Genomic DNA, 15,205 nt, shown 5'->3' on the forward strand with positions numbered 1-15,205 from the left:
TTAGTTTAAAGGTCGGAGAGTGACAAAGACTCTTTTTCAAAGATGGATATATAAATTTGAGAATCGTAAATTACAAAATTCCTGTAATGTTAAATTGGCCAAACTTATGATCATCTACAGTGGCGTGCATAGAGGGTATGCACAGGGTATGCAGATGATATAAAATGAATTATATTAATCCAGTACGAGTTATAAAAACTTAAAGGTTTTACTCTTACAATGCCCATCCTTAAGCCTTCCGAACCGGTGTTAGAGTCACTACACACAGTCTTGACGTTTCAAAAGTGCTTATATTAGGCCTACTTGAAATAAATGAATTTTGAATTTTATATCGTAGGTACTGGAGATTTTTATCATTTCAAATAATCTTTATACCCTATGCATACCCTCTATGCACGCCACTGATCATCTAGGTAAATAAGGTTAATTTGCCTACCAATCAAATTGCTATAAATAAACATAAAATCATACTAATAAGCATTCAAAAATAATATTTTCTTAAACAAACGCGTTGCTTATTACAATGGCGGCGAAAGGCTAGTGACACTGACAAGCCTTAAACGCAATTGTAAGCTATGCTTTTCTTTGTAAGAGATTGCTTGCAGCAATAAGGCCGCCTTTGCATGTCTACATTGTGTACTGTAATACTCCTTACTGTTTCTTTTCCTGTATGTTATACGTGCAATAAAGTGTTTCTTCTTCTTCTTCTTTTCGGATCTTCGTAGCGGCTATGTAGTTGGATGATTTGTCTTTGTTGATACAAGGCATTGGCAATATAAAAAGAAAAATATTATCGCGGGAAATCTTTATATTTACTCTTAAAGCTGTGGTCAATAACCGGTGCTTGGTCGACTATAGGGTCAGCTCTACCTCGATCCAAATCTCGACAAAGCTTTGGATTCTGACAAAAAATACTTTGACCCAAGTGCAGATAAATAATTTATATGTGATTTACATTTTTAAGGGTAGGCATGATTTTACTTAATTACTACCCTATATTTTATGCGTATATATATAGCTATTTAACATAGTTTTATATGTATAGTTAGCTATTTTAGTAGTAATTAAGTATTATCGTGTATACAAATTTCTTTCAAAAACACAGGTCTTGCCTGGCCACACTGTCAGTAAACGGTAAGTAATATTGTTGATAATATCGTTAATAGTATTTGCAGGCCGCTTATATATAAAAAGATTGGGTGCGGTTTTAAATTTTATCATTATAACCTGATCAGATTCGGTCTGGTCTGGAACTACAGGCTACGGCCGCTACAGGCTACAACGACAGCGGCAAAGACGCATCGCAAAACGTTTAGCTATGCGGCCCAAATGTGATAGTTAATAACGTAAGTTCGTTATATATTTTAATATACAGAACACCGACATCCACTATTTCGATGTTTGCTGTTCATAGAGTACAGTTTTATACTTTTCAACGTAGACAAGAAATTAAATTTTGTAAAGCCTTTTTTTCTATTTTCAGCTCACTGCCAATTGGATGACGTTCTGAATATTTTTTGTTTGAGCATCTCCCACCTATCGTTTTAATACCATGCGTGCTACTCACCCTTCTTCCAAACCCTCAAGCTACATACTCTTTTTCAGAATGACAGTACTTCGTGTACTTTATGTATTACGTAACAAACAGTTAGCAAGTGAGGGTTATAAAAGTTACAAAATACAAGAAGGTATGTGCTTGGCGGCATAATATACCTCAGAAGTCAGAAGAATAACAATATTGATAAAAAAAACCTCTCCATTCAGTATTCAACTGCATGTGACAAGCTTAGTGGGTGAAGATGACCGGTGATGCTATTAAATAATTTTTCTAACATTTCCTGATCAATAACGGTCTGTCATCTTATCTTAGATATATAAAAGAGAAAGTGTGTGGGTATGTTCCGCATAGGCTCCGAAACGGCTGGACCGATTTCAATGAAACTTTCAGGGAATCTCCGGATTGACCTGGCGAGTAATCCTGTAAAGTTTGGTGACGATCGGAGCACTCCTATTTTTGAACTGTCAAATACAGCTTTCATTTACTAGGATGATATTCTATTGTTGGGTGTACATGGGTGTAGATAATGATCTTCACCCGCTCGAGAAGAGAATAGAAGAGAATGAATACGGAGAGAAATAAATGATTTTATATATTATGAGACTTAAATTAAAAATGTAATTATGTAAGTTTATAGTTACTTATGCTAGTCATTTATGAAATTTAATATATAACATTCGAACAATGAATAGGTACGCATTTATGATTTTCGTATGCAGTTGGACGAATTTTAAAGGTTAAGAGTTTATTTGTTTTTGCAGCAGTAACTCGCATAAAGAGTCTTATTGATTTAGATGTATACCAATGAATCCACGTGAGGCTTAACACCTCGCCTCAGGTGGATAAGCACAGGGTGGCATTTTGTAAGACGTGTTCCCTACATGCCCTGCGACGTGTCGCTCTGTTTATTGTCGATGGTTTTCAACTTAATATCAGGTGGTGCTTATTATGTCAATCATGACTGTTAAAAAGTTAATTTCTGCTTCGTATGTTCAAATTATTGTTCTGTTTTTATAGCGGGATTTGCAATCGTTCCCCTTCGTGGCTGTTCAACTCCGGAGCCGCGCTCCCGTTTTCGTATCTAGAGGACCCCAAGCGACCTTTGCCAGTGAAGCCTCCCACAACAGCAACTACCGAACACCAGTGGCGACGCAGTGCTTGGCCTCCGACGCCGGCAGTCCCAGACCCCGACTACAGCCCCCCGCCACGGAGGCTTAAATCAGCGCTCAAGTCAAACTACATTTGAAACCTAAATTTATAAGATACCTATATACATCGCTTGTTTGCGACAATAATGACATATTCTCAAACAGTCAAATTTTACAAGAGACCATTTTCCAACTTTGAAGTGAAATATTTTGAAAACGGGGAGAATAACATAAAATTTTCTCCCCTGCCTTTATCCTACGTCTTTGAGAACTGTTCTCATTGTAGCTAAAACGATTATTTTTCTGTATTTATATTTATAACAAGCTAAAAAATCCATTCTTTGTATGTCATCCTTGTCGCGATTCAGCGATATGTGCGACTAACGACCGGACGAAAACTCCTTTTTTTAATATTGGCTCGTTGAAATAGTAACCATGTCTCGATATTTTGTTTTTTTTTTGCAATATTAATATTTATAAAATATTTCGATTTAGCGTACGTTCATCATGCCTTGATGGAAGAACAGTAGAAGAATTGCACGCTCCAAATCGTGAAATCGAAACTGCATCAGTGTTGCGATAAGCGGTAACGTCTCCTACAATTATTAACGCGGCGTAGTAATTTCATATTATGAGTACTGTATGCAATACAGTTAACACGTCAAGTGATGAACGTCCTATTTTGGTATATCTATATATTATTGATTTATTATGGAAGATAATGTAACCTAACAAATCAGTATATTTTTATGTGCCGTGTCGCTAAGTCAGTGGTACGTATGAAGTGTTGGTGCTGCGAATACCTAAGAATTAAGCAGAGGTAAAAAGCTCGTTAGATCGCTCGCTATAACCAAAATTTTTATTCCATTAAAATCTTTACATTTCAGAGTCGCTATTACGGGAAGTTTTACTGAATTTACGATACCAAAATAACGAACACGCATTGAATACTTGCTTATGAAGTCTAGTGGGCTATAATCTTAATTCAATATTCATAGCTATAATTCTGATATTATTAGGATAAGTTGAGTTGTTATAAACTAGTTGTGCATGGAGTATTCATTATCTAGGGATAAAAACAATTTTTGATTTATATAGGTGCCTGACTAGAAGATATAAAAAAACATGATAAAAACTGAAGGAATTGAAACAATACCATCATAACTCAAAAAATTCAAAATTCAAAATTCATTTATTTCAAGTAGGCCTAATACAAGCACTTTTGAAACGTCAAGTCTGTCCGTGTGTAGTGATTTCACTTAAAATGTAACTACCGTATAATTTTAATAACAGTACCAACTTAAAGCATAATTATTGTTGGTAGATATATGTATTCCTAAACCGGGGCTGGTAATAACAATTTTCGCCCCACCCGACAATCGAAGCTTGACTACCCGTGAATTCATGATTGAAGAATTCTAACCAACAATAATAATTCATGACTTAAGAGCACCTATATACACTTATAAGGTACATATCTAGGTAAAATGAATACGCCACGAAATCTAGTTAAACAACTTACGTGTTAAGGATATAAATATAGGTACATAGGTGAACAATTATAACGTATATTATGAAAAGGTTACCTATGTATTTATATTTGTTAGTTATAGGTGTACCCACCTAGTAGAGAATTATTCATTTACAGAATATGTATCTTTAGGATACGTATTCTTCGAAGCAAATAAAAAAAACAAAAAAAAATTAAAATTTAAAATAAACCAAAAAAAAATTATAAGAAAATAGCTTAATTCAATCTTCTCTTGAAATCTTAATAGCTAATTCCGATAGTAGTCTTAAACTAAGTATATATTGCATAAGCTAATAACATTTAAAATAATTGCCTAAAGGATCGCTTGAAAACTGTATTATTTTGATTTCTTGATGTTTTGTTTCGAAATATTATCCTAGGAATCAGGATTAACTATTCTTATTTCTAGGATAAGAAGTCCTTTGGCCTAAACTGATTTGATATTTTTATTAGCGATTATTTCAAAGGAAGACATAGTATTGGATGAGTTATCTTCTTGCTTCAATAAGCTATACTTCCTTCTGATATTATATAGATGAGTTGAGTTGTTATAAACTAGTGGCGTATGTAGTATTTATATCACCTGAGTTGATTTATAGAGAAAAATATCAAGTTTACTTGGGTATTAACGATATTTTTCTCTTTATTATGCCTACCATGGTGATATTAGGTGTAGAAAGTGCAGGTATTTGAACAATATCGCCTACTTTGACTAATATAATCAAAGTAGGTAATAATAATACTCATTGGTAACTTACAAAGTGTCTGTCGTGTTACTTCAATACCAGTAATTAAAGCTACTACGCCGCCAAATCTAGTGAAACCAACCAACTTACCTTTTTAGGATATAGGTACCTAGTTACGTGAAAAAAAGGTGAGCCTACCTATTTAATATCTTTTCTAATAGGTGAATTTGACATTTTAATAACATTTTACGTAGGTACGTGACTTAAATAATTGCCTCAACCTGGTCTACAGTTCTTTCACAGTTATTTACCTCTAGCTGTAAGATTGGCGTATGTTATGATGACGAATGTCATCATAACATTAGAAGAGAAAAATATTTGTGAACAGACTGTAAGCTGACTGGACCGTTTCGAAATACACTGTGTAGTTTTATGTACCTACCTACCTACATCTTATAACTTGCCAAAGAATATTCAGCTTAAGTAGATTTAAACCTACCTAATATAATCAAGTTTTAGCACGTTCCCTGTCCATAACTTAAACCCATTATACACTACATGACTCTCATGAATGACTCACGCATTACAGCGTCCCACTTACAGCACCATAATAAGGTCAATAAATTGGAGAAAAAACAAAACGAGAGCAGGCTAAACGCTCAGTATTCTGACCTCTTGTTAGTGCGTTCGTCTGCATAACTAGTAACTTAGTTTGAAAGCAAACCTCGAGGGAATTCTATGCGTATTACAGAAGCCACCATAATCAAATATTAAACAACAAAAAGTAACTAATCGAAATTAAATCCGGCCAAGAGTCAGGCTCTCAAACGAAGGACTTCGTACCATCGTTCAATATTATACCACTATATACTTTTTAAATAAGTCGCAAATCAAACAATGCAGGTGCTATAGCAATATGGAAAAATTGTAAACTAACATCCATAATGAAAATCATTTCGAAATTCGTCTTTTTTTCGCGCGAGTACACAGGCAACGACAACTCTACGCGTTCGTCGCGCGAAGACTGAGGTCTCTACTGTCCTGAATTATGTTTTACTTATTTAATGTGTTGGTTGCCTAGTGGTGGTGGCCAACTTAGCAAACTTACCTTAGTTCAGTGGTCAGAGCTACGTAGATGGGTTATTGTATACTTATATACAAATATTAAAAAGAGAAAGGATTATTATGATTGTTGCATTTTGATCTTCTTGTTCGGTGCGTTAAGACTTTTAGTGAACGCTGGTATATAAACATGAGGAACAGAAAGAGAACTTCATATAGTTCAATATCTCAAATAGATTGTTCGCTTTAAAAATGGAGGTTGACAAAAGGCGGGCGTCGACTACTTCAAAGACGGCACGCATGTTACACCCACACTGGAGAGGACGATTTTAAATTTGTATTGCTGACAGGGAACGTGTTAAATAGTTATATACTTTAGCTGTAAAACATTTTAAACTTCTGGACCATAAACTAGTAACTTTCAACATTTTTTAGTTAAAGACTGTAATTAGTAGTGGCGTGCATAGAGGGTAAGCTCAGGGTATGCAGATGATATAAAATGAAGAAAATCTCCGGTACGAGTTATAAATTACTTACGGGTAGAATTTTAATAACTCTTAAAATGTCTATCCTTTAGTTTTTTGTAACTCGTATACGTACTGATTTTCTTCATTTTATATCATCTGTATGCCCTGTGCATACCCTCTATGCGCGCCACTGTGTAATGGAGTTCTATTACAGACTTTAACTAAATATTTTTGCAAGTAACTAGTTTATGGTCTGTAATAGATCTCCATTACAGACTTTAACTAAATGATGTTGTAAGTAACTAGTTTATGGTGCAGAAGTTAAAAATAAATTAAATTATTCCTTAAATAAATTATTGTTCTTAGATTAAATTGTTATTTCCATTTTTACCCCCGTCTATTGCAACTCGTTACCCCTTATTTTTTAAATCTAAAACCAGTACAGAAAAATAAAATTCACACAAAATAGTATAGAGAAATATACCTAATTTACTTTAATCAATTGAATATAACCGCCGGAGCTTAGCTTACAATTGTTTTGTATATTATCGTTTTGTTATACGGATAGTTATATGCGTATAACAAAAGCTGGAATCAATAGCAGTACGATATTCCATTTTGTCCATCCGTACTTCTGCTAGAGCCGAAGGTTATTTCTTAATTTAGAACTTATGATATCCAAAGTCGAAAATGAAATTAAATGAAAATAGATTCTTAAGTAAAATATAAGACACTAGCTGTCCCTCGCGATGTAGTCCGCGTATTGCTATATAAAAGATGTGCGATAAAAGTCTTAGCGTGTATAGCATTTCTCGATAAATGGGCTATCCAACACCGAAATAATTTTTCAAATCAGATTTGAAATAACAAGCAAATAAGGCTTACAATATTTTTATAGCCTGGGAATTATTTAATTTCAAATGTTCCGTGACAATTCGAGAGCTCAAAGTAGGTAGCTATTTTACCCGACTTATAAAAAAGGAGGTGGTTCTCAATTCGGTGTTTTTTGTTTGTTAGATCTCTGTCATTTATAAACCGATTTGAAAAATTATTCTATGTTTGAGACTGTTTACTTCCCATTTGGTCCCTTTTTCACCAGGTCAAGATAGGCTGAAGGGATCCTGAAGAAATTGAGGAAGCTCTTCAAATATTATATTGACACCTATAGCGAGTTGATTTTTTTTAAGGTAACTTGACCGTTTGCTATAGAAATGCACCATTTGGTCAAAACTAATGACGAAGACCACGGATGACTACCGGAACTACACAATAATAAGTATAACCCAGTAATAAGTGATAAGTATTGTCGTAAATCGTAGGTAAGCTATTATGCTCGTTACAACAAAGGAGCAGATGGTGAAGTGCAGGGAGTATTAACGCCCTGGCCTAGGGAAAAGCAATGTCATGTAGAAGATAATGGGCAGGTGACTTTCGGCTATTATTACTGAGATATTTTTGCCAACCAAACCACTGTAATACTAAAAAGCAAGCAATAAATATTTTTAACAGCATTTTTAAGTCGGTGCCAATTAAAATGCAGAAGACTACTGGCACTTTCCTTGCTTCTATATGAAAATGAATACGAAGTATATGATCTATAACTTTCTATATTTTACGTGGTATTTATTACCTTTATAGTTTAAATCGACGTGAAAACATTCGGCGGTTTACCTGTCATCAGTGGCGTGCACTGAGTTTCTTACCAGGGTATGCATACAGCAGGAAAATTGCATAGAACGGAAAAAATCCTCCTCTTATACGGGCTATATTTTAATTTTAGGGTAGGCAGTGCTTTTGTGCATGTATGAACTGCACGCCACTGCCTGTCATGGCAGATTGTTAGATGATGGTATTTTATTTATATATCTCACTATCATCATGCTTTTTGTCTATGCATAATCAAAGATCAGGAAAGCCTTATTAATGTAGATTTTTTGAACTGTACTACCGATGAATTTGTACGAATATTTATAATTTGGATTTTATAATAATAATGGTCGCTTACTATGGGTCTCATAAGAAGGCTCGGAATCACTTAGCGGGCGATGGAAAGCAATGTTGGGAGTATCTCTACGTGATCAAATCAGAAATGAGGAGATCCGTAGAAGAATCAGAGTTACCGACATAGCTCAGCGAGTTGCAAAGCTGAAGTGGTAATGGGCGGGGCACATAGCTCGGAGAACTGATGGACGTTGGTGTTCCAAGGTGTTGGAACGACCAATGAATGGCGACCCCGCACAGGTAAACGCAGTGTTGGTCGGCCCCCAACGAGGTGGACAGACGACATCAAGCGAGTCGCTGGGAGACCCAGGAAACAAGTGGCCCAGGACCGTGGATTTTGGAACTCTCTACAAAAAACCTATGTCCAGCAGTGGATCTCAATCGGTTGAAGTGATGACGATGAATAATTCTTATAACGAACGCGGAACGTCTGAAAACTTCTCATAAATGTTAATTAAATCATCAACCAGCATAAGGCGCTAAATGCTGAAAGATGTACAAGAAAAGAATATATTATGGACTAGTGTTTGATTTCCATTTCTATTAAAAATTACACGATGGAGAGTCAATAATTTTCATTCTTGGAATGTCCAAATCAGTAATCAAAAAGAGAGTAATATCTTCTGATCTAGATCTCGTCTTTTCATAACCACTGCTTTTTATATACATCTTCTAAATTATATCTTGATAGCATGTTGCGAGTTTTCGTATCTCTTGCCAACATTTTTCAAATTCTTATGAATATCGTATGGAGGGTAGAGGTAAGGAGAGTCATCTTACATGGGAGAAAAGTTGAAAAAGTGTCCAGTTGTATGCGCTAAATAACAGTTCAAAAATCCTCCACAATGGCGCTGGTGGATGCACAGGGTATGGTATGAATGTAGCGTATATGAATTGAAGTATGCCAAGTTAAAAAAAATTAAAAATTTTAAATTTTTTTTTAAATTTTTATATATAGTTGATGCGTTTTCTTCTTAATTTCGTAAATGACATAATTCGTTTTCATTTTTAGTTTAATATGGGATAGAGCTTTAAGAACACTCATGCTATCGCTGGCAATCACCCATTCTAAACAGTTATCTTCATGGTTTTCAATGTGTTGTAACGCTTACAGGATAGCTAGCGCTTCAGCCGAAAATATACTTGCATTGGGATCAATTTCGTCACTAAAACCCTTCACTTATCTGTCATAAATAGCGATAGAAGTGCTGTGTGCGTTCTTTGCTGAATCAGTGTATATAATTCTATAACCAAGCCATTTCGAAAGCTTATCATAGTATGACTCCTTTGTGGTAATGCAAGGATCTATTTCTGTACTAACATTAAAATATATGCTTTGATAAGTTCCTTCAGAACAGTTAATGTACAAAACTATTAATGTTCAAAGACTTGAGAAACTGCAGACACTCAGAGAAACCATGAACCAAGAATATTTTTAATAAGATTGATGTTTAAGTTTATGAGTCCGCTTAAAACACATTAGTATTTGTCAAATATAAAAAAATATTTTTCAAATAATTAAATCTTGCACTTTAAGGAGGAATATTCCATTTGCATTATATTAATTGGAGTTGTTCTGAAGGCACCTGCTATAAAGCGTAAACTAGAATTAAAACAAAACAAAGTTTTTTTTAAAAAGGTTTTATTAGAGGTGTAGCATATAGATCTGTGTATGTTCAAAATGACTTTGGATTAATGACTTGTAAACTAAAAGTAAAATTTTTGGATTAGCTCCCCAGTAGGTTTTAACTAATGATTTCAAAACATTTAAAGCTCTGAAAGCCCTTGCTAATATAAGTAGTAAATAATACACCCAAAAATGTTGCCTCTGATGCCTCTGTTAAACAAGTTTTATTATAGATTTGAACTTTTTTAGGGTTCCTTTTTCCGAAAACAACAACTTTAGATATTTTCAAATTCAAATTCAAATCTAGGTAGTTAATATATATATATATATATATTAACTACCTAGATTTGAATATTAATATATATATATTATATATATATATATATATATACAGTGTAAACTCTTTATAACGAAACTCGAGGGACTGAGCATTTTTTGTCGTTATAGAGAGTTATCGTTATATGGAGTGAACAAAAAAAAACCATATTAATAAGAATTTTTAATACAAGAATTTTTAATTGTATGTATGTCTTAGATAATAAATGCTTATACATATAAATTATTGTTTACACATATAGTCTGATAATTTCGTCTGACGTTTTTTGCTATGCCAGTACTTGTTTTGTATTATTTTATGTATCCTATTCATATCTAGATATGTGGTGGAATCGTCTTGATTAAACAACAAAAAAATTTCTACCAACTTAGCGGCATCTAGGGCTTGTTGAATTGTTGAAAAATCCGAGCCAACCTTCAGATGCTTTAAAGTCAATTATGCCAAGTTGGTTGGCAAACTTTTCAGCCTTAGCTTTTACAATTGGCCCCGAGATGGGTACATTATTCTGGCGCTGATTGTTAAACCACGACAACATTGCCTGATCTAAGTCTTCGAATTTTGGCTTTCTTAATTTTTTAGTCAAGTTTCCTTCCAGCGCCGCCTCTTGAATTGTTTTTTGGTTTTTCCAAATGGTAGCAACAGTGGATTGACTTAGTTCAAAACGCCTTCCAACGTCACTTTTCTTTTCTCCCTTTTCAATCGCACGTATCACACAAATTTTTTCGTCAACACTAATCGCTTTCCGTTTACTGGCCATGTTAACAGTTTCAAAGTAGGTTTACGACTGATAATACGATAGGTACCCAGTATGCTTGGTCGAAGACCATCACTTCCGAGAAAACAATGCGTCATACTGCACGTGTACAAGGCAATTAAGGATAACAAAAGCTAGACCGACCTCGGATGTTTCGGAGCTTCAAAGTCTTTTGTTACCTGATAACATAACATAAACAATAATACCGATACTAAATATTTACTGTCTACAAATATGAACACATTTCTTCGTAATAGAGAATGGCGTATCGCTATAAAGAGTGTTTCAATATGTGAGTTTTAACGCAAACCAACCAACTTGGGCTCACTCCAACGTTATAGGGAGTTTATCGTTATAAAGGATAACGTTATAAAGAGTTTACACTGTATATATATATATATATATATATATAATCAACTTTAAACTATTTACAAAAATATAGAATTAAGTCTTTGTTATTTCTGTTTGGTAATTGATATGTACAATTTTCAGACAAATAAATTACTAAATCACCAGTATATATCAAATTATTTCTGTAAGGCCCTGTATTTAAATTTAATTGATGTATGTATAGTAAATATATCCAAGGGCTCAATATTCCTCCCTGACAAACATCTTTGGAAGAATATTGGGGACTGTACAGACTTATTTACCATTTTATAAGTACTTGTCTTCACGTATATAAATATAAATATCCATTTAATAAATCTTTCAGGTAATACAATGCTGGAAAGTATGTTACAGAGTATTCCTAAATTTGCATTATTTAATTTACCTTCTATATCAAAAAAGACAGAAACCAGAAGAGATTTTTGGGCCATTGAGCAGATTTTCCCTTTTTGAAGCCATATTGATTATCTGGTAAGAAATTTGTTTAAAGATTTATTAAGTCTTTGCTTTAAAAGCTGTTCAAATATATTATCCATACAACAAGTTAAGGTTATTGGACAATAAGAGTCTTCATGGAACTCTTTTTTGTCAGGTTTTAAGACTGGTATCAAACAGTCAACTTTCCACTCCTGACAAATGTGTTTGGCTGTCCATAAGTTATTATAAATGCAAGCACCATTATCGCCCGAATTCTTCAGAACCAAATATTTGGTTTGCTAATTAAACCAAATGCTATGTTTTTTCTGCTGTGTATTGCTGTTCTTAACTCAATAAGTGTAAAGAAGTTTAATATAAATTTATTAGTAGGATTAGTATAATTATCTATAAACTAGAACCTATTATTAAACTTTACATAGTCTAGGGTATATTTTCTTAATCCATTCCCCATAATTATTATTATTATATTTCTCTTCAAAATTATATGTTTCATTAAATTGTCTTGTGTAAGTCTATATCAAAGTCATAGGAGTGTTACGGTTAAATGAATGACATAATTCACACCAACTGCTGTATCTTTTTGAGGGCTTGAAGTTATTTAAAGGTAAAATAATTTTCCTGACATGGATTTTATTTAAATTTTATACATGTCTGCTTACAGTTTTGATTTTGATCGGTATCGGTATTTACTGTACTACCAGGGAAGAAGATTTTTTTTTTGAGTTTTATTTAAATTTCTACTATGAGGTTTTTAAAAAGGGATTCATTTTTCCACTGTTTTATATGACACTTTAGTGAATTCATTATTTGTTTCTAATAATGACTTTCTATCCAGAATAAAGCTTGACAACAATTGTTCTACTTTTTTTTTTAAAAATACCAATTTTAAGTGGGTTAATTGGATTTTTTTATAAATTACTTCCTACATTTATATCTTCAGTGCTAATTTTACTTACTAGTACTTTTTAAATTACAAGGAAATGATAACTACAAAGAGAATCATCATGTACTGACCAGTCCCAGACTAAAGCAAGGGATTGAGTAACAAAAGACAAATCTAAAGCATTAGGACGTGAAGTCAGCAAACCAACAGTGGTTGGCTGCCTATTATTCAATTGAACCAAATATTTGCCATCAATGACCTCAAGTAGGTTACTACCTCGACAGTTTATTATGGTACTATAACTTCATTAACTTAAAAAATTATTGCAATATGAATGTTGTGCTTATATAAAAACCGAGATTAAATATGTTGATTAAATAACAAACTTTGAGCCATACCATTGAATTATACTAATACAAGAAAAGGCAATGGTTTATTACCGTACAGACATGTCTTCAGTGTTTAATAATCATGTATTATTTGATTTAAGGACAATAAATTTCTCCTTTACAAATGTTGGGTAAATTGGTAGAACAAATCTAAATATAAAGTTCTATGTAACTTTGTTAATTAGCCGCCAACCGGTTGCCATTTGCCACTATACATAGATCTCCGATCAGATTATATCATATCACGAATAAAAACTACTTACGATTTTACAATCTACTAAGATGGTTGCTGTCATTCACTCTTTATTTCACAGCACTAAGGACTCATTCTTTTTTTATATTTCAAACTCCAATTAGGGACTAGTCTGTTCTTATTTTCCAATTATTACCAGCATTATTACCAGTTTTTTTTATAATATAATAATTATCGTAAACTAATTTAGATTGAATTTTTTGTTTATTATAAACTGTAATTGTTTTTAACACGCTTTTAATAGCTTTACCTGTATGTATGTTTGTAACCGACCCCTTTGAGCTCGATTTTGTCCTACTTTGAACGATCAGATTTGATTCAAACTTTGTAGACATATCGAGGACCGATGACAATACACTAATCTGAGAAGATTATTCCAATTTTCAATATAAAAATAAGATTTTTTAGTTTTTTTCGAACTATTAATTACAATTACGACAGCGCCATCTAGACCCAAATGTAAAAAACCTATGGCGTTTCCAACAGATGGCGTTCGCGTACCTAACAAATTCCACAGAAAACATTAAGCTACTAGATGGTAGAGGGCGTTAGCTGTTACTTTTTAATGAGCTGTTTTAAATAATAATTAGAACTTTAGATCAAATAACAGTTTAAAATAAACCAAACTAAAAAGTAAAAAATAAACAATAGTTTAAAAAAAACTAAAAAACACGCTTTTTATAGAAAACCGAACTAAAAAATAGTAAATAAATTTCAATAAGTTTAAATTATTCTTGTGCTAAAAATTTCAATAAATATAAATTAATAATAGTGTGAATAAAAAAAAAAAAGCGTGGGGTGCTTTTTAAGACATTATCAAAATAATAATCACTCTGCTCATATCTGTCAATAAAATATTTATAACTATTGACACCATGCACACCATTATTAATTTATATATATTGAAATTTTTAACACTATTCTTAATTTAAATTTATTAAAATTTATTTTCTACTTTTTAGTTCGGTTTTCTATAAAAAGCGTGTTTTTTAGTTTTTTTTTAAACTATTATTTATTATTTCAGAAATAAGACTTGTATTTGTTAAAAGTAACAGTGAAAAAAATGTTAGCATAACCAAATTGTTGCGAACAGTATGCTTTGTTTATATTTAATGCATTGGCTTATGAGCCGATCAAGTGTTTATATCCTCTTTAACTGAGGCGGTTAACCAAAGAATCATAAATATAGTAAATAGTTTATTTGATACTACAGTTACTAGGTATCGAAACAAAAACAAGTACTAAGTAGGTATTTGTTCGAACGTCTATACTGAGCCGGCAGCCATATAACATTCTCTTTGGCTGCCACAGCATGAAATCAGAGGCTGCAGCTTGCATGCTGTGATTTGTAAATGAACTTAACTGTTATAATTTGTCATTGATACTGTTGTGTTAATATTTATAACTGTTATAATCTACGAGTATTTATCTTAAATATCTACGCTAATTATTAAAATTAACAAATTAAAACTATGATTTTTATATTTTAAATATCAATTTTGAATTTTATTTTACCTTCAAATGATTGTTAAATTCATGCGTACTTTGTTCATTTCACTAACAACTACTATTGCAGGTCGAAGTTATGAAATAGACATTTCTTTTTATTTACTGACCTGATTATAACAAATCTATCTTGCTATAGAAATAAAGGGTCGGTATTATCAGAACAACATTTCTA

General features: G+C 32.8%; 1 protein-coding gene across 2 annotated transcripts in view; it reads left to right on the top strand.

Annotated features, from left to right (window-relative positions):
• Nucleotides 1-4,410, top strand: part of LOC120636691 — a 37,998-nt gene extending 33,588 nt beyond the window's left edge. For both annotated transcript variants that reach the window (XM_039908261.1, XM_039908262.1), the window contains one exon: nucleotides 2,576-4,410. In XM_039908261.1, the coding sequence (XP_039764195.1) occupies nucleotides 2,576-2,804 (229 nt within the window). In that variant the 3' untranslated portion in view covers nucleotides 2,805-4,410. The remainder of the gene's footprint in view (nucleotides 1-2,575) is intronic.
• Nucleotides 4,411-15,205: the final 10,795 nt, after the last annotated feature.

This window comes from Pararge aegeria, chromosome Z (genome assembly GCF_905163445.1).
Source record: "Pararge aegeria chromosome Z, ilParAegt1.1, whole genome shotgun sequence".
NCBI classification, from domain to species: Eukaryota; Metazoa; Arthropoda; class Insecta; order Lepidoptera; family Nymphalidae; genus Pararge; species Pararge aegeria.